At 41.3% G+C, this 27,670-nt stretch overlaps 1 protein-coding gene and 1 long non-coding RNA gene across 2 annotated transcripts; one reads left to right on the forward strand and one right to left on the reverse strand.

Moving 5' to 3' along the window:
* Positions 1-7,417: 7,417 nt before the first annotated feature.
* Positions 7,418-8,424, reverse strand: LOC132141956 (uncharacterized). The gene is made up of 2 exons (XR_009433977.1): positions 8,016-8,424; positions 7,418-7,498 (listed from the first exon to the last, which is right to left on the reverse strand). It is a non-coding gene; the product is annotated as an uncharacterized LOC132141956 (long non-coding RNA).
* A 10,754-nt stretch (positions 8,425-19,178) lies between these two features.
* vwa10.2 (von Willebrand factor A domain containing 10, tandem duplicate 2) lies at positions 19,179-26,849 on the forward strand. The gene is made up of 15 exons (XM_059551602.1): positions 19,179-19,400; positions 19,720-20,013; positions 20,752-20,845; positions 20,972-21,100; positions 21,214-21,400; positions 21,602-21,771; positions 22,321-22,433; positions 22,678-22,794; positions 22,904-23,113; positions 23,317-23,449; positions 23,564-23,716; positions 23,866-23,952; positions 24,913-25,184; positions 25,341-25,634; positions 25,818-26,849. Exons 1-15 carry the CDS (start codon positions 19,203-19,205, stop codon positions 26,235-26,237), a joined length of 2,871 nt encoding a protein of 956 aa, XP_059407585.1. The 5' UTR covers positions 19,179-19,202; the 3' UTR covers positions 26,238-26,849.
* Positions 26,850-27,670: the final 821 nt, after the last annotated feature.

Raw genomic sequence — 27,670 nt, forward strand, 5'->3', positions numbered from 1 at the left:
TTTTCACATAATTTAGAAATAAAAATTCTAGACTACAAGCTCCAGTTCTCAAAAGTCCCAGGAACCAATGTTCTGGATGTATTTTATGGCCTTATTCAAGTGATTTAACATTTTTAGTTTTTCCCTAACCACGCATTACATTTTTTTTTCTTAAAAACCCAATCATGTACATACATGCTGCTCACATATTATTATAGCCCAGTTTGTGCTGATTACAGTGAGATTAGACTTTAGCCATTTAGATGTTTATAAGAAACTGAAAAAAGCACAAATGTCAGGGCATGACAAAACTTCTCCAGGCCCCAAAAATACCCTTAGACCTCAGAGGGTTAACCCTCTGGGGTCTAAGGGTGTTTTGGGGGCATTGTGTGATTAAGTGTATGTTTTGCATGTATGTTTGTGTTTTTGTACATTTTTGTACTTTCGTTGAGACTTGCAAAATCTATGGGTGAATAAAGAAATAACAAATGTAACTAAAAGAATATAAAATGGATATAATTTTTTTTAAATGATATGAATGGTAAAGATCATTTTAACATTAAATAAATACAGATTACAGTTATATTTACATCATCATGGATAAATCCGAAACATGTACAAACAGTACATGTACAAACTAGTACTACTGTTATTTAAACAAAACATAACATAATGGTTTGTTTGAACTCCGTGAAAACATCTGTTTAAACATATCAACATTGTTCTCTCCCAAAATAATGTAAGGGGAATTTATATTTTTATTGATTTATTTTCAGTTTATTAATATGTTAAGAATCTTTTAATACTGCCGTCAGATTATATGTAGAGTCCAGCTTTGTCGAGTCCAAGATAAGTCCAAGGCCAGGACTAGTCAAGACCGAGTCCAAAGAGGTTAGTCAAAGTCATGTCCAAGTCCAAAAGTTTCGAGTCCAAGCCAAGACCGAGTCCAAATAAGAGAAAAAAAAGGATGCTCTTCTAGACCACATACTTAACTACTGATAATGAATGTGATGCAAGAGACTGCATATCTCCTATTCTAAGAAAATAAGTTTACATTATTATTTGTAATGATCAAAAAGCATGTGCAAAGTAACAACTCTGTAGGATAGGGGTCTCCAAACTACATCCTCGAGGACCAATGCCCTGCAGAGTTTAGCTCCAACTGGCCTTAACACACCTATCTGGGTGTTTCTAGTGTGTCTAGTATTAGCTTTATTAGCTGGCTCAATTGTGTTCAATTAGGGTTGGAGCTAAACTCTGCAGGAATGCGCAGCGCACACACGAAAAGCTCAGAATATGAAGCATGTGCGTGGTTAAGGCTAGAAAGAATATGTTTGGTGCTACTGGGCATGCACACAGTAGCTGTAGCTGTAGAGGTTAATAAAACATAATCTAACAGGTAGAAATTTAAATTACAAACATCTAAACCTTTCAGAACGCAGCAAGTGCACCGCTGGTCATGTGACAAGAATCAACGAATCAGCTTAATCCTTTCCCATAAGAAAACTGAAAGCTAAGCCAAGATGGAGAAACAGCTGATCATAGCTGTACAAGGATAGCCATTTTTTAAATGAATTTATTAGCAGAGCTACTGCAAGGAATTTCTAGTGCTGGAAATCCATTTATATTGCTGAAACTTCTGCGTCTTCATGGAGAACAGATCATGGTTGCTTAACAATGGCAGATGCCACTGAAGTGCAAGCATAGAGCGCAGGCTACAGAGTGCTTTTTAAAAATGGAGAAAGTAGGGCAGGGCGGTATGGCAAAAATTTACGATTTAAATCGATTTATTTCTCCCGCTACTTAAAATCAATATTCAGATGACAAATAAATTGTTCAAAACAAGTATTAATATCATTCTTTATCATTTACCAGTCAAATTTATAACAACATAATATAGACAAGATGATTTAAAAAATCATCAAAAAAAAAAAGCAGAATTGCCTTAATGCCTTTTTTTATACTAGCCCATCATGCATCTAACCATCCAAGTGCACACTCTGCATTAAGGACTGTTAAGATTAAAACTGGCAACTCTGTGTCAGTGTCATGGACGTAGGACAGAGCAAGTGTAAATATATTTTGAATGCTATTGTCCTATTTAAGACAACACAGAGGACTGCCTGATTAACAGCAAACTTTTGTCTCTCTAACTTTTTTATTGAAAGACAATTTCTCATCTGTTGAGTGGACCTCCAGGGCGGGGTCTGCAACACACACACACACATACATACATATATATATATATATATATATATATATATATATAGTTTCTGGCTGTTGACTTTATTTTCTGATTTATGTAACAATAAAAGGAGACATCCAAAATCACCTGTGTACTTTTGAATCTAATGTGTCAACAAAATGGTTGTGGATGAATGGTAAAGGATTGTATTTTCAAACTGTGTTTTTTTTCCACAGCACCTATTCTTGGACAGTCATGGTTTCACTGGTTGAAGCGGCTGTATTTCTCTTCTGTGGGACCCTCTTTCAACCGAGAAAAAAAAAAGAAAAAGAAAAAACTTCATTATTTCAATATAAAAATGTGTTTTACTATAAAGTACTAGACTATTTTAGAGCCTAAAACACAACTGAATACAATTAATTTATACTTAATTGTAATTGAGATATTTGTGAATTAATATATCAAGTAACTGAATGGATGTGACAATTTTTGTATTATTCTTCACCTCCAGGTGTTTTAACAAAGGGGATCACTATAGCTTTATTGCTCAGTCAAGTGGGTTCTGGTTCTCAAAACCCCCAAAAGCTTGTTCTACAACATTGCATACTCATTGATGAGACATGCAGATAGTTATAAGAATGTGAAAAAAATGCCAGAAGTCAACAGCACATAAATACCAAAATGTAAAATGACCATTTAAATGGTTTCATTTTCATTTGTACTTTTTAAATTAATGAAAAAAATTGCATATTTTTAATTTACTTGTGCATTAAAAAAAAAAAAAAAAAACCTTACATATTAGCTTGCGCCTAATATTCTGATCTGGAATTGCAGAATATATTTTAGTAAATGCATTTTAGAGACGTTCTGAAATGTAATGCATACATGCATGCACAGTTTGCAACTTTAATCACGGTTTTGGTAATTTCATGACTTAACTAATGACAGAACTACGTTGTATGCTCATAGTTTCTTGTGCGCTTATTTATGATGACATGATCAGAGTGTGAGAGTGTGTGCTAGGAGCACAGTAAAATCGTTAACAGGACAGGAAAGTTTGTTTTACTGACATACAGCCTGAACAACATCTCATCAGACCGCAGTTTTCCACGCTCATTTGATGCGCGCCTGGCACTGGGGCCAAGCTGTTTGATGTGGATGCAAAAAAATAAGCCGGTTCTGCATCTTAATAAATACATTTCTTGTCAAGAAAAAGGGAAAAAAAAACGTTTTGAGCAGAGTGGCCAAAGGGGTGGCCAAGCTTCAGACTTGAGAAGTGAATTGGGGGCCTTGATCGGAAACTATATCTTCGGGGGGAGACCATAGAAATGTAAGACCTGTTCCAACAGGATTTCGGCGGTTTCGAAAGCAGTAGGCAGTTTGGGTAAGGGTATCAATCGACAGGCGATGACTGCAAGAATTATGGTGTGATTTCTGTAGAAGATCAGTAACAAAGTCAATTGCGATATGAGACCATAGGCATTGAGGAATGGAAAGGGGTTGTAGTAAACCTGCGGGATGTTGGTTAGAAGACTTGGACATGTTACAGACCGAGCATTGTTGAACAAATCAGATGGTATCTGGCAGTAGGAATGACCACCAGAAGTGCTCGGACACCAGCTAGATTTAAGGTTTTCCTGAGTTGGGGGAATTGTGTAAAAGATGCAACACCCATTGTCAAAAATCAGCTGAAGTAGTAGAGTAGGTAACGAGTCGTGCAATCGGGATAATGCATCCTCTTTACAGTTCTTGGGCCCTGGTCGGTAGGTGACTAAAGTCGAAGCCTGAAAAGAATACTGACCATCGGGCTTGCCTTGGGTCAAGTCAAGTCACCTTTATTTATATAGCGCTTTAAACCAAATACATTGCGTCAAAGCAACTGAACAACATTCATTAGGAAAACAGTGTGTCAATAATGCAAAATGACAGTTAAAGGCAGTTCGTCATTGAATTCAGTGATGTCATCTCTGTTCAGTTTAAATAGTGTCTGTGCATTTATTTAGAAGTCAATGATATCGCTGTAGATGAAGTGACCCCAACTAAGCAAGCAAGAGGCGACAGCGGCAAGGAACCGAAACTCCATCGGTGACAGAATGGAGAAAAAAAACCTTGGGAGAAACCAGGCTCAGTTGGGGGGCCAGTTCTCCTCTGACCAGACGAAACCAGCAGTTCAATTCCAGGCTGCAGCAAAGTCAGATTGTGCAGAAGAATTATCTGTTTCTTGTGGTCTTGTCTTGGTGGTCGTCTGAGACAAGGTCTTTACAGGGGATCTGTATCTGGGGCTCTAGTTGTCCTGGTCTCCGCTGTCTTTCAGGGATGTAGAGGTCCTTTCTAGGTGCTGATCCACCATCTGGTCTGGATACGTACTGGATCCGGGTGACTGCAGTGACCCTCTGATCTGGATACAGACTGGATCTGGTGGCTACATTGACCTCGGAATAAGAGAAAAACAGAATATTAGCGTAGATGCCATTCTTCTAATGATGTAGCAGGTACATCGGGTGTTATGGGGAGTGTTCCCGGTTCCGGTTTACCTAATTAATGCAGCCTAAAAATCCTTTATTAATGGATTTGGATATTAAAAGCATATTAGTATGTTATGTGTAAGCCAGGTTAAAGAGATGGGTCTTTAATCTAGATTTAAACTGCAAGAGTGTGTCTGCTTCCCGAACAATGTTAGGTAGGTTATTCCAGAGTTTAGGCGCTAAATAGGAAAAGAATCTGCCGCCCGCAGTTGATTTTGATATTCTAGGTATTATCAAATTGCCTGAGTTTTGAGAACGTAGCGGATGTACAGGATTATAATGTAAAAGGAGCTCATTGAAATACTGAAGTGCTAAACCATTCAGGGCTTTATAAGTAATAAGCAATATTTTAAAATCTATACAATGTTTGATAGGGAGCCAGTGCAGTGTTGACAGGACCGGGCTAATATGGTCATACTTCCTGGTTCTAGTAAGAACTCTTGCTGCTGCATTTTGGACTAGCTGTAGTTTGTTTACTAAGCGTGCAGAACAACCACCCAATAAAGCATTACAATTATCTAACCTTGAGGTCATAAATGCATGGATTAACATTCTACATTTGACATTGAGAGCATAGGCCGTAATTCAGATATATTTTTGAGATGGAAAAATGCAGTTTTACAAATGCTAGAAACATGGCTTTCTGAGGAAAGATTGCTATCAAATAGCACACCTAGGTTCCTAACTGATGATGAAGAATTGACCGAGCAGCCATTAAGTCTTAGACAGTGTTCTAGGTTATTACATGCAGAGTTTTTAGGTCCTATAATTAACACCTCTGTTTTTTCAGAATTTAGCAGTAAGAAGTTACTCGTCATCCAGTTTTTTAGATCGACTATGCATTGCATTAATTTTTCAAATTGGTGTGTTTCACTGTGCCGCGAAGAGATATAGAGCTGAGTATCATCAGCATAACAGTGAAAGCTAACACCATGTTTCCTGATGATATCTCCCAAGGGTAACATATAAAGCGTGAAGAGTAGCGGCCCTAGTACTGAGCCTTGAGGTACTTCATACTGCACTTGAGATCGATATGATACCTATTCATTTACTGCGACGAACTGATGGCGGTCATATAAGTACGATTTAAACCATGCTAATGCACTTCCATTAATGCCAACAAAGTGTTCAAGTCTATGCAAAAGAATGTTGTGGTCATTTGTGCCAGACACCGCAATAAGATCCAATAGAACTAATAGAGACATACAATCACTATCAGATGATAAGAGCAGGTCATTTGTAACTCTAAGGAGAGCAGTCTCAGTACTATGATATGGTCTAAATCCTGACTGGAAATCCTCACATATACCATTTTTCTCTAAGAAGGAATATAATTGTGAGGATACCACATTTTCTAGTATCTTGGACAGAAAAGGGTGATTCGAGATTGGTCTATAATTAACTAGTTCTTTGGGGTCAAGTTGTGGTAATTGACCCCAAAGAAGTTAAGGCCGCCTTCATAGCCAGCAACTCTCGACATCACCCACGTCATAGTTATTTTTTTTTGGCTGCGTTCAGTTTGCGTGAATAATAGTCACAGGGGAATAGCTTGGGAGGATTGCTCTGATGTTGTGACAAGATGTTTCTGATCCCAGTATTGGATGCATCAACCTTTACAGTGAATTCGAGATCGGGATCTGGATGATGAAGGATGGGTGCTGTGGTAAAGCAATCCTTGAGCTGTTGGAAAGCATTCTGAGCTGATGGTGACCAGTCTAAGCGTTGTCTCCCTCCCCTGAGCAGTGAAGTAAGTGGAGCCTCTATGATGCTGAAGTTTCGAATAAAGTGCCTGTAGAAATTAGCAAAATCCAGGAAACGTTGCAATTCCTTTACAGTCTTTGGTTGTGGCCAGTTTACTACAGACTGAACCTTGTTATCGTCCATGGCAACCCCCTCAGCACTGATTATGTAGCCCAGGAAGGTAGAGCTGAAGATCTTTGCCCGAACCCGATGGGACCCGACGGGGCCCGTTTGGGCTTAATTTATATCATCTTACGTGGGCTCGGGCCGGGATTGGGCTTGCGCTCCAGGTTGCGAGGTAAACGAGCGGTCATGTGAAGTGTTTCGTTTAGCACGAGAAAAATACTGAGTAGGTGTAATGGAGGCTTGCCTCTGCGATTACGTTTTGGTTGCACCAGCAACTAAAGCAAAGTATGAGGTGTGGAAAAGTTTTGATCATGTTTACAATGAGAATAATCAATGAATAATGACGCACCATCAGTGAGCGCAGGAACGCACTGAAGACATCTACAGTGGATTCAATCATTTTCCTCCACAAAAACCTGTAGACTTAGCCTAATCTCTCTGAATAAAGGTTTTTCAAATGATAACTAAATATTCATTGAGTCTTAAATGCATAATGTGGGCTGAGCATTTACGCTAATGTAGGCATTATTATTTTATAAAATGTCAGCTGCTAGTGGCGATCGGAGCCTTTATCTTAATTTCTTTATTGCCAAATACCCATCTTAAAATTTATCTTAATTTAATTTGTTAAAAAAAGACTCTGTTTAGAGTGATGAGATGTTAAGATGTCACAGAGGACTTATTTTATTTCTTTATTCCAACTTCCAAGTGGTCTAGTCTATGTTAGTTCTGAATAAATTATGTTAAAACATGTATAAATGACTCATTCTTGACATAAGGCAAAATAGTGTGTGTGTGTGTGTGTGTAACAGGTTTACTCTGGTTGTGTTTTGTTGTTCTTAATGAAGACAATGCGGCTGGAGGAGGTCTCAGGATGTTTTATTCTACAAAAAGCAGGTCTGCAGAAACACACAGAGCACAATTAAACTTTTTTGGGATACACCTCTCTTCCCTTCAGTCTGCCCGCATAGCATGGAGAAAGCAGCGCTCTCACTTGAAGAGCGAGAGAAAGCCCAACCGACCCCGTCAGTAGCTTATGTGCTTCTCAAGATCTTAATTTACTCAATTAACAGTTACAAAACATAAGACATCAAAAAAGATAAATTAAATAAATCACAAAATACATGTCATCATTATATGGCATATGAAATAATCTAAAATAAAGATTCCTCACCGCTAATTTGCAACAGTGAATAAATTAAATGGGGAAAAATGTCAAAAATGACATTTTACACACACACACACACACACACACACACACACACACACACACACACACACACAAATATATATAAATTTGACCAAATAAAGTTTGAATACAGACCTCACTATTTTTTGGATTTATCAAACTCATATAAACTTCATAAACACATTTCAAACTTTTCTCAATGTATGAACACAATAAACAACGAACATACCTGCAGAAACACACAGAGCACAATTAAACTTTTTTGGGATACACCTCTCTCCCCTTCAGTCTGCCCGTATAGCATGGAGAACGCTAGTAAGCAAAACCAATCTCGGTAAAATGTTCAAAATGCAATAAATTGCTTTACATTTGATGACATCACGGTCTTACATTACACTTAAACATTATTTATCTAATGAAATTAATCGATGACATCATTTACACTTGGAGGAATGTCCTTACCAGCGCTCTCTTTTGAAGAGCGTGAGAAAGCACAACCGACCCTGTCAGCAGCATATGTGCTTCTAAAGATGGCGCTGTAGGCCAATCGCACGAGGTTATCATGTGCGTCACCAATATGTGCCCCATATAAGACAATATTCTCCATGAACGGTTCCCACTAGAATTAATTATGTACATTATGCCCTATAATAACTCCAAACAAAAGTATGAAGCACAAAAAAATATATAAGTTTTGATGGAACTCATTAACAATATTCATATTTTGTAATATTTGAACCAGCTACATGTGCTCACATTTGAATAATGTCGGGCTGTAAACGGGTTCTGGCTTTTAAAAAGCTGTCAATCAAAATGTACAAAATGTACTTGTCGGGCTCGACAAGTACTTAGTGACTCTATGGTATAATATTGCTTAACTTTTATGGCCCGATTACAGCTCTACAGGAAGGACACTTGTGTTTTATGGAACCAGAGCCCGTCTACGGAGAGCCCTCCCACTCTCTATTAAGTCCTATTGTATCAAATTTTGGTTGAAGTTCCACCAGAGTTTCACTGGGGGCGATCGCCATGAGTGCAAAATGAATGGGAGTCTATGGGGCTAGATGGCCAAATTTGTTCCTTTCACCCGATTGCCCTTGAGAAATCTCAGATCTGATTGTAGGTTTAGCAAGTTCAACATGGGTTATAGGTCGAAAGTTGAATGAACGAGTACTTATGTCCTTTTGATTTCTTACAGGCTGAGTTGTTGTTGCCCATAACACACTAGCATTCTGCTAATGAACGCTGATTGGTCAGTGAAGGAATGATTACGACCAGAGATACCGCTTGATGGCATCCGAATCAGAATCAGAAAGTTTTTCTTTTCAACGCAGCAATTTTTTTTTGGTTGCTGGCACTTTTATCTGCCTATTGTTATGTATGTACTGTGAAATTTACACGGAAAATAAATTGAATTTGAGTACTTGTTGAGTTATTCTTGTTAAGAAATACCGGATACATATGGTATAATATTGCGACCTTAAAAAAAACACAAACAAATGTCATGCTAAATAGTGCTAAATATCAATAAAAATTTAAAAAGGAAAAGGGTTGTCCTATTTCTCATTTCCCAAGGACGAAAAAAGGTAACCCATGTGGACTGTGTTAATTGTCAAAGCCTACCTGAATTTGCGGTGGTTCACGTGGGAGGGAAAGTTGGCCAAATGCCAAGTTGGCTAATGTCCAAAAGAAAGTGCAGAGCACGAAATAACCAGATATGTTAAATAATAAATTTTTCAACGGCTCTGGAAAGCACCATAGACATTCTCTGAAAGCACCAAAGTGACTGAAGGATTGCCGTAAAGCAGTATCTCTGGTCGTACGATGTGTATGACGTCATTGACATTTTAAAATACTTTTTAAAGCAAATAAGTGACTCTAAAAAATCTAACACCCAGCAATGTGTAATTTCTTTGCATCTGCTTTCGAATACAACATTCAAATTACTAGACAAAAAATTATTTACTGAGAAAAGTGGATTTTGAGGGGTATACCGCCATTGACCTCTATTCATTCTGCACTCGTCCTGTGAGCGCCCTCATATGGAATCAGAGTTGAACTGCAACCAGTTCAGAAGCCGGAAGTGTAGTGAGAGTGAAACTTCTCGCCATATTAGACATTCTCTGAAAAATTTATTTTCATTATCCTTGAAATTATATTTAGCTGAGGATATTAAAGTTAGCCAACTTAAGTAACGTTTTACATGTAATCATGTAATTATTCAGCTTATTTAGGCTAATAATATCCAAAAGATAAAGGAATCATGCAATCAGGGTGTTTTAAAAAAAAAAACTCACCTTCAGTTCACCAACAACTCCCAAATGCAAATCCCAGCCGGGTTCGACATTTTTTGGGGTCTCCTTGAAACATTTTCATTGTGGTCAGCGCTATTTACAGCAGGATTTGCAGCGTTTCTTAATTTGCATGTGTTGTGAAGGATTTGCAGCGCGTTTCTTTATATGCATGTGTTGTGATGGATTTGCAGCGCGTTTCTTTATATGCATGTGTTGTGATGGATTTGCAGCGCATTTCTATATATGCATGTGTTGTGATGATTTGCAACACTTGTGTTGTCAAATTGATGAAGATGTTTTTTTTATTTGCTGGTGTTTTTTCAATTTGCATGTGTTTTCTTAAATTGCAGCGCGCTGAGCTCTCTCGGCCACCATACTTTTTGCATACAGCTGGTGATCCATTAGACATTGTAGAACTGCTCAAACGTGTGGAACGTGCATTTCCAGGGAACCAGAGTAGATAAGTATGTCGTCAATGTAAACAATGACCCAGCAATTGAGCATATCACGGAACACATCGTTGATGTACAGTAGGCCTTGAAGACAAACGGACTGTTGGAAAGCCTGAACAGCATAACCCAGTATTTGTAGTGCCTGGATGTGGTTGAGAAGGCTGTCTTCCACTCATCTCCCTCCCGGATACAGATCAGATTGTAGGCACTGAGAGCTTGGTGAAATACTTGATTGTAACGAAACTTGACTGTGACATCATTCAAACTTTGGTCATCAATGCAGGGCAGCAGGCCTCAATCTTTCTTTTTCACAAATAAAAATCCTGCTTACACTAGAGAGGTGGATGGTCTAATGAACCCCTTAGCCAATTTCTCCTCAATGTATGCCCTTCATTGCCTCAGACTCTGGTTGTGATAGGGGAAACACTCTATCTTTCGTAGGCATCACTCCAGGAAGCAGGTTTATAGTCACTGGATCGATGTGGTGAGTTGAAAAGCCTTTTACTGGCTGAATGCCTCTGTGAGATCTTGGTATTCGACAGGGAGATCTGATATGCTCAACTCTTCCGAATGTGAGGAAGGAATGGAGTTTCTGACACGGGGTTGAAAGTGCAAGCATTCCTTTGATAGGGTTCTAAATTTGATCAGTCCTGTGCCCAGAGGGCATCCATCTTGCGCTGCCACCACCAGTCGGGATTCACATGGAAGAGGAAGGTTACGAGTGTTGGCAAAACTAATCAATAAAATTTCCCGCTGCACCACAGTCTAATTAAGCCCTTGTCGTACCGTAACTTCATTAGTGGTCAAGGAGATAGGTACTTCAAGAGTATATGGGTTAGAACTCACCGTGGTGGTATCTTTGGAGGCCGGGCTAGTAGGGCAGTTGGCTCTCAGATGACCTAGCAACCCGGAGTAGAGGCATAAAGTAAAGGTTCCTTATCCTTTGCTCTCTTTCCTCCAAAAATAGACGAGTAACTACAAAGTACAGGGTCTGGCATGGCTGCAGAGATGGGTGATAGTGCATGTGACTGTTGTGAGGAGCATCGTAGGTTGTCGAGGCGGATTGAGAAATTAATGAACTATTCCAGTGTCTTTCCCTTATCGCAGCAGGCCAGTTCTGACTGTAATTCAGCAGATAAGCCCTTGCGGTAAAGCAGCTTCAGGAATGGAAGGTGACTAATATATTTAATATATTTAATTTTAATATAAGTAAAATCATTATTTTCATTCATTTTTGTTAACACTGTGTTGTTTGCTAGTACAATAGTATCCTTTAAAAAATAAACTGTTGAGAATACTTAAAAAAGTAAGGCAACTTAATGCAGTGAGACTTTTGAGTTTTATGAACAATAGATTTTTAGTTCTGCTCAATAAAGATACTTTGTTGAGCCATAGTAAATTTGCTTCTTCGTGCAATGCTGATTTTCTTATTTTGCTAATACAAAAATTGTTGTCACAGCAGCTGAAACAACAATTGCTGTTGTTGAGGTAATCATTTTTTTCTGTTTCCTGGAACAAAACATTTAAGTTTAAAAAGTCACCACGTTATCAAATTTATGTTTGTTTACAAATGATGACCTTAAAAGTCTCAATTACTCTAGTAAGCAGACAACACTGTCTTTGTTTGTAATACAAATTACAAAACTATCCAGAAAATAAGCATAAGTGGTTGAACATACACTAGACCAGACACACAAACCTCAAGAACGTTGTCAAAAAAATGTTAAAAAGATGAGCTCTATACATCACAGTACAACAAGTAACTAACTAACCATAATGATAAAACGTACTCGGTTACTAAACGTAACCTCGGTTCTCTCTAGAAGAGCGAACGAGTACTGCATCTTAGCTAAGACGCTACGGGAAAAAGTCTCTTTTCACGAAATACTGAAGCAAAAAATTATCCTTAATTTTGTATTTTTGTAAAGCGCATTTGCAGCAGTACACAGCCATAGGCGAGACGGCTTGTTCGCTCATTGGCTTGTTCTGCGGCAACTGCACAGCCTATCGAGCGCGGGCTGATGCAACATCAGACCAATAAGGGCGCTTCGCGCCCTTCTTGCCACTTCCCGCCGAAACAGGTGTGGCCCAACCTATAAAAGGAGCTCGAAAAGGCTGACTCACCTGATTTATTTCATCGCCGAACGAACCAGAGTGAATCGTGCGCACGGCAGAGAACGCAGTACTCGTTCGCTCTTCTAGAGAGAACCAAGGTTACGTTTAGTAAGCGAGTACGTTCTCTTACGAGAGCTCTCTCGTACTGCGTCTTAGCTAAGACGCTACGGGAACCCAATGCAAAACGCCGTGCGCGCAGGGATCACACACCAATAAACCTGAAGCAACGCCCAGGATTTACAGTGCACAGTCACCTGAGGGACTCACAGAGAGTCCAGGACAGAAAAGGGGGAAAGCCCTCCGTCTCATATCTAGCAGCATCCGTAGATGCGGCAATATGACATCACACAGCCGAGGCAAAGCCTGACCAATGTGGCAATGCGGGTCTTACGCAATACTGCCCATATAACAGTCGGCAGCGCATAGTGCTCATGAACTCAGAATTCCCCTCAGGGCCCTGATTCGACTATACCGACAGCAGCCTTGCTTGCAAGGCAGGAACCTCCAGGTTATAGAACCCGATAAATGTAGACGGCGAGGCCCAACCTGCCGCCATACATATATCCTGCAAGGAGATCCCAGTATACCACGCCCACGGCGAGGCGACGCCTCTTGTGGAGTGTGCTCTGATGCCCAACAGGCACTGAAGGCCCCTGGACGCGTAAGCTAACGCTATGGCGTCAACTATCCATCAGGATAGAGTCTGTCTCGAAACAGCCATTCCCTTGGAACGTCCACCGAACGGGGCAAACAGCTGCTCCATCTGCCGAAAAGCAGCAGTAGAGCGAGACACATAAGCTCTTAAAACCCTGACAGGGCAAAGAAGACTCGAGTCTCTATCCTCTCCTGACACCGGCAGGGCAGACAGGGCAATAACCTGAGCCCGAAACGGCGTGTTGAGGGATTTCGGCACATAACCGTGCCTAGGTTTGAGTATGACCCTTGAGACATTAGGCCCAAACTCCAAGCACGACTGGCTCACCGAGAGCGCGTGCAAATCACCCACACGCTTCACCGAAGCGAGAGCCAACAAGAATACTGTCTTGAACGACAGATGCTGAAGGCTAACCGATTGGATAGGCTCAAAAGGGGGACCCTTCATGGCCTCCAAAACCGCCGCGAGGTCCCACACAGGGACTGACGGAGGTCTGGGAGGATTCAGCCTCCTAGCTCCTCTGAGGAACAGGATGACCAAATCATTCCTTCCTATTGACTGACCGAGCGCTGTTTCAGAAAACACTGCGATGGCCGCCACATAAACTTTGAGCGTGGATGGGGCTCTGCCCTTATCCAACAGCTCCTGTAGGAAGGAGAGAACCTCCGTCACCTCACAACTAAGGGGTGAATATCCTCGAGCTGTGCACCAGCTGGAGAACACCGACCATTTCGAGGCATACAGACGTCGTGTCAACGGAGCTCTAGCCTGAGTGATGGTATTCAGCACTCCCACTGCGAGATCAGCAGGTAACCGTTGAGCGCCCACACATGGAGGGACCACAACTCCGGTTGAGGGTGCCAAATCGAGCCCCTGGCCTGCGAGAGGAGGTCCCTCCTCAACGGTACTGGCCACAGGGCGACATCTGCTAACTGCATCAAATCTGGGAACCATGGTTGGTTCTTCCAAAGAGGTGCTACAAGCAGTATTGAACATCTCGTTTCTCTCACCCATTCTATCACCTGCAGAAGGAGGGAGACGGGAGGGAAAGCATAAGGCGGGCAGCACGGCCATTCCCGTGACAGCGCGCTTTCGTTCTTGGAAAAGAACGCAGGGCAGTGAGTGTTTTCGTGGGACGCGAAGAGGTCCACCTCCGCCCTGCCAAATCTCTCCCATAACAGCCGGACTGTTTGCGGGTGTAGAGACCATTCGCCCGCAGGAACATTGCCTCTGGACAGCCTGACTGGACCCAGATTCTGTAGCCCAGGCACATGCACTGCCCTCAGCGAACGCACGTCGTGCTGAGCCCAAACCAGGAGGCGTTCCGCTAGCCTGTACAGGTTTCAGGACCCGAGACCGCCCTGGCGATTTATGTAGGACACCACAGACATGTTGCCCGAACGGACTAAGACGTGGTGATCCTTGATTTGGGGAAAAAAGCGCATCAGCGCGTTCTCCACTGCCAGCATTTCCAGACAGTTGATATGATGGAGCTTTTCCCGTTCTGACCATAGGCCAAAGGATGGTCTGCCCTCGAGCAGCACTCCCCATCCCGAAGTGGAGGCGTCCGTCGACACCATCTTCACATTCGGGGAAGTCCCCAGGCTTACACCTGATCGGTACCAGCCGTTCGCTGTCCAAGGTGCCAGAGCTGTGACACAGCTCTGATTGACCTTGAGATGCAGCCGGCCAGACGCCCACGCTCTGCGTGGCACCCGCGTCTTCAGCCAGAACTGCAGGGGGCGCATGCGGAGCAGGCCCAGCTGCAGAGCCGGAGATGCTGAGGCCATGAGGCCCAGCATCTTCTGACAGTGTTTGAGCGACACGGTCGCGCCGCAGCGGAAAGAACTCGCTGCACGCTGAATGCCCATCACGCGCTGTGGTGACATCCGCGCCGTCATGGAACACGAATTCAGAACTATACCCAGAAACAGAATCGTCTGACTGGGGTTCAGCGAACTCTTCGCCCAATTGACACTGAGGCCGAGCTTCTCGAGGTGATTGAGTAAAACGGCCCTGTGGTCCACGAGCTCCGCTCGTGATCGGGCCAGAACCAGTCAGTCGTCCAAATAATCCAGCGCTCGCTCCTCTCAGACTCAGAGGCATGCGAGTGCTGGATTATTTGGACGACTGACTGGTTCTGCATCCATGCACCTCGTAAACGTACGAGGAGCCACAGAGGACTGTAAACTGGTATGCCTGGCCCTCGAAGGCGAATCTCAAATATCGCCTGTGGTTTGACGCTATCTGTATTTGAAAATACGCGTCCCTCAGATCTATTGACATGAACCAGTCCCCTCTGCGAATCTGCGCGAGGAGTTTCCTGGTCGTAAGCATTTTGAAACTGCGTTTCATCAATGCCTTGTTCAGCTGTCTTAGATCCAGTATGGGCCTGAGACCCCCGTCTCTCTTGGGCACCAGAAAGTATCTGCTGTACAGCCCCCCCTCGCTTTGAGCTTGAGCCTTTGCTCAACAGTTTTGATATTTCGGCCCGAAGTATGTGTGCTACTTCTTTTTTGACCGTAGTTTCGACGCGCGCTGAAAAGCGCGGAGGGCGTCGAAAAAACTGTAGCAAGTAGCCTCTCTTTATAATGCCTAGCACCCAATCCGAAACCCCTGGAAGCGCTGACCATGCATTTGCATGAATGGCTAAGGGCTGGATGCGAAGCGCGCTCCGTTGACCGGGCAACAGCGGCGCTCGGGTGTGCTGCGCATTTGAAGCGGGGAGTGCGCTGATCACAGTGGGCAGATCACTCCTCCTCGACCCCGTCCCGGCGCTAACCGACTGGGGGAAGGCTGAGCAGGTCCCGTGGGACTCGATATGTCTGCGAGTAACTGTGGGCTGCATATGTGCACATTTACCACTTTCAACTCGCTGTCTGCCTGTGCAGAGCGTACGTGCACGGGCCTCGTTTTTACAGAAGCCACGCGCCGTATGTGACATAGTGTATGTGGGCACTGGGGAGTGGGCATGTTTACTATGCGGCGCGCTCGACCGATCTGTGTCGATCTTATGTGCGCGAGCCCTGTGTACAGGGCTGTGCTTACATGTGGAGATGGGCACTGAGGAGTGGGCATCGTCACTGCATTTATAGCACCATCGGCCGTGGCCGGACGAGCGTGCACGGGTTTTGTTTTTACAGAAACCACATGACGCGTGTGACATAGTAATTGTGGGCACTGAGGGGTGGGCACGCTTACTATGCAGTGTGCGCGATCGACCTGAGTCGCTTTTATGGGCGCAGGCCCTGTGTGCAGGGCTGTGCTTACATGTGGAGATGGGCACTGAGGAGTGGGCATCGTCACTACATTTATAGCACCATCGGCCGTGGCCGGACGAACGTGCACGGGTTTCGTTTTTACAGAAACCACATGACGCGTGTGACATAGTGATTGTGGGCACTGAGGAGTGGGCACGTCTACTATGTAGTGCGCGTGATCGACTTGAGTCGCTTTTATGGGCGCGAGCCCTGTGTGAAGGGCTGTGCTTATATGTGGAGATGGGCACTGAGCAGTGGGCATCGTCACTACATTTATAGCACCATCGGCCGTGGCCGGGACACCAGAAATTACACCTTTTTCGGGAAATATCTGGGTAGCCGTGATAACAGTTTTTGTGTGCAGGCAAGCGGGCAACTGTACAGGCTTGCGCATTGCAAAAGACGCTGAAACAGTCACAATCTCTGGAACTGAAACAGCGGCGCGCTTAGGTGAGAGCCCGGCCACAGCGGAACTCGTACACTGGCGCTTCGATGAAGCAGCCATCGTGTGTAGTGCCGACGCAGCGTCATGCAGCATGCATAGATGGCTTTCCTAGGATGGCTTCGGGCTCCCGGCCTCACCGTAATCCTCTGCCGCGGTCCCCGCGGCGCGGGGCGACGGCCGGTAGAGCGAGAACGGGGGTCTCGAGCTGCGTTGCTGAAGCTGTTGTGATAACGGCTTTTGTGTGCAGGCAAGCGGGCAACTGTGCAGGCTTGCGCGTTGCAGAAAACGCTGAGACAGTCACAATTCCTGGAACTGAAACAGCGGCGCCACAGCGGAACTCGTACACCTGCGCTTCGATGAAGCAGCCATCGCGAGTAGTGCAGCCGCAGCGTCACACAGCAGGCTTTAGATGGCAACACCGCTTTTGCCGCCATCCAGCAGAGGGCGGACAAAGGTGCGTCGCTATCGCCTGTTCCACCGGCGGAAGTGACTGGTAGTTCCTGTTTTTAGCATCATCAGTGTGGAGAATGCTAGTGAGACAGACGAACGAGTTTGCGCTGAATATGGAGCGTTCCAAGCCTTCGCCACCTCTTCGTGAAGCTCAGGAAGAAATGAGGCGGGCTTTGAGAAGTACGCTCATCCGAAAGGGAAATACCATCCAGCCGGGAACGAGAGGGGGGGCGCTGGTGCAGACCACTCGCGGCCCTGAGATCGACTTCCTCGGACGACGCGCCAGCAAACAGCGGGCGCTGCCCACCGGGAAGTGATGCAGGGGGAGCCGGTGAAGCAGGGCGAACCGGCGAGCTCGGTTGAGCTGAAGACGGTTCCGGAATCCGCTGGAAGCGATGCTTTTACGGCGCCTCAGCGCAGCGGAGAATGCAGGCTCAGAGAAAAAGGCCAGGCGAGTCCTCAGAGTCACCATGGCAACAACTCGCAGTGGGGGCATCCGCCGTCAGCGAGCGCGAACGCTGCATGATCTTCACCCAGGCAGGAGACACAGATGACGTACCGGTCTCCCTCGCTGAGTGAGGCTCTGACGAGCCGCAGGAAGGCATCTTAAAAAAGCTCCTTTTCGAGCTCCTTTTATAGGTTGGGCCACACCTGTTTCGGCGGGAAGTGGCATGCTGCATCAGCCCGCGCTCGAAAGGCTGTGCAGTTGCCGCAGAACAAGCCAATGAGCGAACGAGCCGTCTCGCCTGTGGCTGTGTACTGCTGCAAATGCGCTTTACAAAAATACAAAATTAAGGATAATTTTTTGCTTCAGTATTTCGTGAAAAGAGACTTTTTCCCGTAGCGTCTTAGCTAAGACGCAGTACGAGAGAGCTCTCGTAAGAGAACAATAACAAAAAAGTTGAAACTTCAGCAAAGAGCAAAACAATAATGCTGTAACAGTAACTTCATAATTTATTCCTGTTGTAAAGCATGCTGGGAACTCACAAAGCTTTAACATTTCAACAATATGAAATTCTTTGTTCAGGCAACTGTGTTTAACTAGTTGGGGCTACATTTGGGGTAATTTTGTTGGTTTGACAAGAATTTTTATGTGGTTTCAAGAAAATAGCATTTTTTTTTAGTATTGAGACTCTATTGAGGTTTCTTAAACTGGAAAATGAGCATTTTTTACAGTGTAGTTAATAAGGAAGTAAATATTTTTCCTCATTGACATTCTTACAGCCAGGCAGAGAAACAGAAAGTGTTATCATTTTTACCATTCCTAATCAACATTACAAAGCATGTGTGATGCTGACATTCATCACGTGTGTAAAGGTGTATAAATACACTGACAGAGGCTGTGCATAAGATATAGTAGACACATACAGAATCTGCGAAAAGGTAATCAAACAATTGTATATGTATATATACATACTATTTGTCTAATTGTATAATATGACATATTTTGTGAGGATTTTCGAGTTAAAGATTAAAAATGTTAACTGCTAAAAAAAAAAATAATAATAATAATAATAATTGAAATGATTAAAAATTCAAGGAAAGGCAAAACATTGCATTGGTTGGTTTTGAGATTTTGGGCTATTAAGCTATGTGTAAACATTCAAAATACACTTTTAAGTGATTATTTTATTCCACTTTATCTATTAGCATCTGTAGATCAATTATAATCCATATTTTAAAAGCAATTGTTTCCATATACATTTTTATTCCTGTCTATATTCTTGTCTGTTATTCCTGGTAAAGGATTGTGATTTTTTCCTCAGCACCAGTTCTTGTGGACAGTCATGGTTTCCCTGGATGTAGTGGCTGTATTTCTCCTCTGTGGGACCCTCTTTCAACCCCCCCAGGTGGCAGCATTCAAACCTCTCTTTCAGGACGGCTCCGTCACCCATCGAGAAATCACTCAGATGGCCATCCTCCGCAAGACAGCAGAAGTGTGTCGTGACATAGCCACTGCCCAGGGGCACGACTTCACACTGCCTGTAAGAAAAAGACACGAGAGCGAACCGAATGAATTAGCATTTTTGAATCATACAAACTATTAATGGATTATTATGAGTAACAAAAGTCTGTGATTAACAAAAATACTTTCACTTTTTGTTACAAAAAATTAGTCACACCTCAAATGTGAATTTTGAAACGGCAGTTTTTAGTTGTCTCCTCAAGTTATGCTATGCACTTGATTTGGATTGAAAACTGAACTGAAAAACAGAAGTAACCCAGTTTGAACCACCCAACACCCAAATAAATAAATAAAATATAAAATATTAATATTCTACTCTTTCCATTCCTCATCTCCAGATAAACAACAGGTTGACTCCAGCTGCTGTCCACAATGCCTGCTCAACATCTTCTGCTTCATTTTCTGCCCTCTCTACCCTCGGTTTTTATTCGGCTATAACAGAAATGTATCTAAGCAATGCAGCTGTAGATCAAGTTTTTGCATTTAGTGAGGCACATCACATAGATAATGAGGCTTTCAGTGAGGGCCGGGGTCTCATCACTCGTGGTGTGGCTGCAGTAAAGGCCAGCGTGCAGCAGGAAAGCTATATTTCTGCCCGTGTCTCACTGGGAGCTCTATGTCACACTCTACAGGTATGTTATGAATGAAGATTGTAGTAGGGAAGGGCATAAGAATCTCTCTCTCTCTCTCTCTCTCTCTCTCTCTCATGCTAGCCATATATAGCAGCATTTCTATCTTTGACTTCTATTTTCTATGACTCACACTGTATTAAAGGGGTACATATTATCAAGTTCTGCATTCTGAATTGAACGCTTGACCTTCCCATTGCTAGCAATATTTATATGCAGGTCCTGATTCACTCTTATTTTTATGTATTGAGTAATTTAAAATGGCTATATGTTTTTAAACTTGTCTGGAATAATGCAAATCCCAAAATTGTTCAAAGAGTTTTTGAACGGTTTTGTTTGTTTAAATGAACAAGATTGGATTTCATTGCATAGAAAACTAAATATTAAACTAAGTGGCATCTGCAAACAGATGAAGGAGCATTCTCAGAAGAATTTTAGCTAATGAGACAGTTTTAACATTTCAGTCCATTCTGGTGATTTGAGACTTGGGCAAACTCTTGGAGATATACAGCCAGTAAAAACAACAGTAAAAACACTTGTGGCCAATTCTTTCAAAGTTTGCTGCACACACAGACTTCTGAATATGCCCTGAATATGTCACATTCATCACAAATTGAAATAAAGGAATATATAGAGTGCAAGAAATGTATTTATAAATGAATGTAGGGTGACAAATATATTTAATTTCATAAAATGCAATCATTATTTTCACTAATTAACATGTTGTTGGTTTGTGTGCAGGATTTCTATAGCCACAGTAACTGGGTGGAACTGGGAAGCACTGCTCCTTTCAGCACACTGATCAAACCTGACCTTCCTCTCAACAATATAGCAGGTACAACAAAATACAATTACTCAGTTCTACATTTCTAACCCACTGTGTGTTTAAAATCTAGTTTTTTCACAATATGAATATGATGTAAAGATGCACACTTTTTAAACCTCTTATCTGTGCTTCTAGGCCCCAGCACACCTACATGCAAAAGCTGCACTTGGCCAAACTGTGTTGATAACATTCTCCCAGAAATACTGCTGCAAAAGAAAATAACCTCAGGATATTTCAGCATTTACTCCTCCACAAAACCGGCTGGTAGGAAAGCTTATCACCCCATGTGTAGTGTTGATCTCCTCTGTACTTCATCACAGACCACAGGATGGCTGGAATAGGTACCACAAAACTATACTCACATAATTTTCTTTCAGGCAAATGTAGCCATGGTGGCTTTCTTGACAGGACCAGTTCAAAAGAACCCACAGGAGGCATTAATAAAGATGACATCAGTTCAGAGCATGGCTTCCTTCACCAGCGAGCTGCTGACATGGCCATCAATGCTACTATGGAAGTGCTGCAAGATATCCGACTGGCAACAGGCGACCAAGCCTTTCTTCGGTATGAGATCTTCCTTTTACACCACACAGTTTTGGATTTTTCTGTAATGAAAGAAAGGAGAAAATGCCTAAAGTTGCCAAATCTAAAGAATAAATATTCTGCTGATGATATGGAGACAAAGTTTAAAAGATAGTTTTTTTAGCAGCCCCTACAATCAGAACTTTTTGTCCAGGTTTAGCCAGTTTTGTTTCTTTCTTTCAGACTGATGGGCCTCAAACAGACCTCCGTTCTGGCTTTTGTGATTGACACCACGGGCAGCATGTCTGATGATATTGAAGAGGCCAAGAGAGTGTCCTTCAGTATCATAGACAGCAGGAGAGGAACATCAGAGGAACCTTCAGAATACATTCTAGTCCCATTTAATGATCCAGGTCATATTGCTTATTTAGTCCTGTATATAGTCAAGGTTATTGTTGTTGTTTTTCCAACAAAAGCAAAAGAAGCAGTGCCTCATCAAAACATTTGGCAGACAACAATGTGAAAATAAAACTAATGTTATGAAATATGAGACTGAATATTCTATTGACTATACATTTTTATTAGCTAGTAAACAGTTTCATTATGCCCATTACAAATGAGTCTGAATGTATAAAACTGGTGAAAATAGATGGAGTAATTACAAATAAAAAAAATTACTATTTACCCATTCATACATCACTACTTTCATTCAGATTTGAATCTAACTTAAAGATAATGTGCTAATGATTTAGTTTTTATGGAATAAATTAAAGAAACGTGTGTGCCTTTCATCATGTGCGATGTTTACAGTTTCTGAATGATAACTGAACAACAGTTTGTGGAAATAAATTACACTAAGACATAAAAAATAATATAATTAAAAAAAATAAATACAAATAAGAATGTTTAAATTACATACAACATGTTGCTGTAGTCTTCTGTGATGTGTTTGTCTCAAACAGATTTTGGACCTCTGACAAGGACTGAGGATGCAGATCTTTTCAAAAAGAGAATCAATTCTCTTTCAGCATCTGGTGGAGGAGACTTTCCAGAGATGTGCCTGTCAGGACTGCTGGTCTGTGTGTTTCTAATATTTATGTATTTTGGTGCTGTAAAAAAAATTTTAGACTGAGAAAATCTCTCCTCTTCAAACTGATATACTGTATAAGATTACATTATTGATATGATAATTGTGAATATCTCATCTGTGTTAAGCTTTTATATTACAATAAAGCCAGCATAAAAATTATAATAATCTTGAGGTCCTGTGATCTTGGTTTTTTTTTTTTTTTTTTTTTTTTTGTCTCATGGTTCTCCAGCTGGCACTAGCAGGAGCTCCTCAATCTTCAGACATCTTTGTTTTCACTGATGCCTCAGCAAAGGATTTAGAATTAAAAAGCACAGTTCAAGCCATGATTGAACGCACCAAGTCAACAGTAAATGCCTGCAAATCACTTCTACATAATTGCAGCTAAAGTGTTGTTGGATTACATGTAATGACATTTTTCTGTGTTTTTTTATCTGCTCTTTCTCCACGTAATCCAGGTCACTTTCATGTTGACGAACCCCTCCTCATTCCGTAGAAGAAGGGATGCCTCACAATCTCAAGGTTCTACATCAAGATCAATACCTGTGTCAGACATACAGCTGTACAGATATCTGGCCCATGTTTCTGGTGGACAGACCATAGAGGTCACAAGAGCTACTCTGTCTCAGGCCACTGCAGTCATTACAGATGCATCTACCTCAGCCCTTGTATGTATTATGAATGACAGATGGTGCCTTTTTTGTGTATCAACTCTCCATTTAATCTCATTACAACATATTTAACAAGGAACAATTTAAGAAGAAGGGGAAGTATGTACCCCAATATTTGCAATATTTTTCCCAGTTTAGTCAATGGGAATTTTGCTGTGAAACACTGAAACATACTGAAAACAACTCTGTGTTTCTTGAAGGTGACGCTTTTTCAGGTGGTAAAAAATCCAGCCATTGCAGAAAACTTTACCTTTGTCTTAGATCCATCTCTGTCTAATGTGACTGTGTATGTCACTGGAGACTCTCCAGTCTTCACCATATACAGCCCGACAGGTGAGCCAGTGCACCTCGAACATTGTTTGCAGATATGAAGGTTTTATTTTGTCCAATAGAAAAACAAGATACCAAAATCACTGTGTAAAATAAGCAGATTCCCCTGTCTTTCAGGTGTGTCTCAGTCAGGTTCAGTGACAGATGGTCCTCTGGGCAGCATCCTGACTGTAGGGAATCTAAAGAGAGTAAAACTCAACTTCGACAACCAGACAGGAGAATGGAAGATCAGTATAAACTCCACAAGCTTCTACAGCCTTAAAGTCACTGGTAAGGGTTTTTAATCTGCCGGTATATGTTTTGTTGTGTTTTGTTTGTAAACTACTGAGATTGTTAATATCAGTAAAATGTTTTCCTTTGGAATATTGTATTGCATCTCACAGTAAGCTACTTTCACTCCGCTTTATCTGTGATTACAGGTCAGAGTTCTGTGAACTTTCTCTTTAACTTTGTGCAGCAGTTAGAAGGGGGTGACTTCACACCGAAAGCCAATCGTCCTTTCACTGGTATGATATCATCTTCATTTGATTTTTACTTATCACTACTGTTCAAAAGTTTGGGGTCGGTAAGAATTGTAAAATATTTCACCAAAGCTTCATTATTCGATCAATAATATAGTAAAACTGTAAAAAAAAAAAAAAAAAAAAAAAAAAAATTATATATATATATATATATATATATATATATATATATTATTTAAACAACTGTTTTCTATTTTAAAATATTTTAAAATGTAATTTATGATGACAGCTGAATTTTCAGTCTCCAGTGTCACAAAATCAGAAATCATGCTCAAGAAATAGTTTTTCAGGATTCTTTGAGTAGACTGTTCATTATGAATATGTTAATTGTGCCTTCTGATCAGTTTAATGCATCCTCGCTGAACAAATGTATTAACTTCTTAAATATATATACAGTACAGACCAAAATATTGGACACACCTTCTCATTCAAAGAGTTTTCTTTATTTTCATGACTATGAAAATTGTAGATTCACACTGAAGGCATCAAAACTATGATTTAACACAAATAGGAATTATATACATAACAAAAAAGTGTGAAACAACTGAAAATATGTCATATTCTAGGTTCTTCAAAGTAGCCACCTTTTGCTTTGATTACTGCTTTGCACACTCTTGGCATTCTCTTGATGAGCTTCAAGAGGTAGTCACCTGAAATGGTCTTCCAACAGTCTTGAAGGAGTTCCCCGAGAGATGCTTAGCACTTGTTGGCCCTTTTGCCTTCCGTCTGCGGTCCAGCTCACCCCTAAACTATCTCGATTGGGTTCAGGTCATGAAAATAAAGAAAACTCTTTGAATGAGAAGGTGTGTCCAAACTTTAGGTCTGTACTGTATATATATCTTACTGAACAGGAGTGTATAAACACTATTATTATTATTTTGTTGTTGTTGTTGTTGTCATCATCAATGTAAATGAAACAAACAAAATGTTTCTCTTACTGATCAGGTCGGAACGCTACTTTGTTTGTCTCTGTGACTGGAGGAGATTCAGTCACAGTGACTGACGTGCTTCTAGTTGAAGCTTCAGGATCTGATGTTGTTAATGGAACTATCAAAGCTGTCGGTGCGACAGACTTCCTGGTCAACATTGACAAAATCCCAGAGTGGGCATTTGTGGTGCAGCTGAAGGGGCTGTTGAATGACTCAACTCGATCTTTGCCTAGTCGGTTCCAGAGACAGTCACCCACCCAGCAACAAGGATCTAGATTTACTATCACGGTGAGCTTGAAGGGCCAGTTCACCCAAAAATTTAAATTCTGTCATCACTGACACAACTTTTATATGGAATTTGCAAAACCTCTGAAAATAATATATACAAGACATGCAAAATAAAATGAAAATATCTCTAATCATATTAAACATGTTTCTTCTCAGGCCCAACCAAACAACACTATAGAGCCTGGAACCCCTTTTGTTCTCAACTTTACCTTGGTCACTAATGCTACAGGTGGAAGCTACACTATCCGAGCTCGGACAGACCGCAGCTTCAACGTGTCTTTCCCCAGTTCTCTGGACGCAGGGATAGACGGAAGTGCTCAGGGAACTGTAACACTGACTGCACCCTCCGACACAGAGTCAGGGACGGATGTCACACTCACTATTGAGGCAGAAGATCCAGAGTCTGGTGACTCAAATTACATGGCACTGCGGTTCGCTGTTATGACTAAGGTAACTGTTATAAAAGCTGCAAACAAGAGTATAAATTATTAAAATTTACCATCCACTGAGGAGAATAATATACAGTAACTTTCTGCAACACTATGAATCTGTATTTTTACATGCAAACAGTATTAGCATTTTATCCCTTCACTGACTCTGATTAACCTCATTATTTTTTTATTTTTTTGGAAGGTCACTGATTTCTCTAGCCCTGTCTGTCAGGTAGTGAGCATCAAAGCTGACTGTCCTGTGGAATGCAGCAGAGCATCATGGGAACTCTCTACCAACATAACAGACGGTAACGGTACAGGCATAGTCGGAGTGTCCCTCAGTCGTGGCAATGGCTCTCTCAACCTAAGCAATGTGATGAGTGTGGATGGCACAAATGTGACTGTGGCTTTCTACAATGCTTCTTGTTGTTCTCAGGAAGTAGAGCTTATAGCTGTGGACAGGGTAGGAAACGTGGGCACATGTTTCACCTCTATAAAGAGCCCTTCTACAACTGTTAGCCCTAATGGATCTACAACTGTTAGCCTCAATGGATCATATTCTGTTTCCTTCTCCATATGTGTTGCTCTAGTAGGGTTATTAGTTTCCTTTCTGTACAGATGAGGGGGACTGGAATCATGAATTAAGTGAAAAGTTTTCCATTATTTTTAACTTAATATTACTATGTTCTCACTATTGTTGATTATCTTTTACGAACTGCTGGTAAAAACATTAAGCCATTTACGCCCTAACTCTTAGGAATTATGAATTAGGGATGGTGGAGGAAGATGCCCTGCTTAAGAACAATGTGGATTTACTTATTTAAAACTGTTTCATGGCCTCTGTAGTTTGTAAGGACCACACAGAACCTTTCTATATCCAAATGGTTGCTACTCTCTTTTATCTTATCTGACATTTAAAGTTTAATTTGATTTGATTTCTTAGGACTCACCGGCACATTTTGATGCAGGCATGTTCCTGGGTCAGCATGTTATGTTGGTCCTGGAACAACAATCCTGTAAAGTTATAAACCCAAACCCCTAATCACAACCTTACCCTTAAACAGTGCTGGTATGGTTAATTCTAAAATGTATTTAACTACAGATGACAAAATACAAGCTTTAAAAAGTAATCAGTAATGTATTTCATTAAATTACTCAGGTTTAGTAACTCAATCTAAATACTATAGAATACTTTGAAATACTTAAACTATGTAACACAAATGAACATATTAAATTGATGCCTTGTTTTTTTTTACTCTAAATAAAAGTGACATCTACCAGTCATAAGATCTGTTTTCTTTGCATTTTATTTTAAACAACATAAGTTTTCCAGAGAATTTCTATGAACAACAACAACAAAAAAAGTTTTTTTTTATATATCGATCTTCCAATCAATATAAATTTTATTTGAATACAATTTATGGAATTCCATGCCGTTTCATGCTGCATTTCAAGCTTTAAAACGAATCCAGACAGAGCAAACACATAATAAAAGTAGCCAAAACAACTGGCACAGTTGTTTAATGAATTGACCAAACTTTAAGTGATGATAATCCTCTCCATGGAGAAGTGATTGGCACAAAAGAATTGCCAAGTCAAAATTGACAGGGCTCGTTTCCCATGTAGTTATTAACAGTGCTTTTGGGAAACATACCTCAGGGCTCGTGAAAATCCTTTGTAGTTCTTCGGGCAGGCATTCTTCAGGTTTTGGTAAATGAATTTAAATGGCACAAAATAAAAATAAAACAAGACATCGGCTGAACTGTGGATGACTCAGCATGATCAACAAAAACTAGGAGATACTAGTAGACTAGTAGACATATTGAGATGCAACGATTCAATAAACTCACGATGCGACAAAATTCACAATACAGATTACACCACACAATTTTCTTACTATATATATATACACACACACACACACACACACACACACACACACACACACACAGGTGCTGATCATATAATTTGAATATCATCAAAAAGTTGATTTATTTCACTAATTCCATTCAAAAAGTGTAAAAAAAAACTTGTATATTAATTCATTACACACAG

The sequence above is a fragment of the Carassius carassius genome, chromosome 6 (assembly GCF_963082965.1).
Source record: "Carassius carassius chromosome 6, fCarCar2.1, whole genome shotgun sequence".
Taxonomy (NCBI): domain Eukaryota; kingdom Metazoa; phylum Chordata; class Actinopteri; order Cypriniformes; family Cyprinidae; genus Carassius; species Carassius carassius.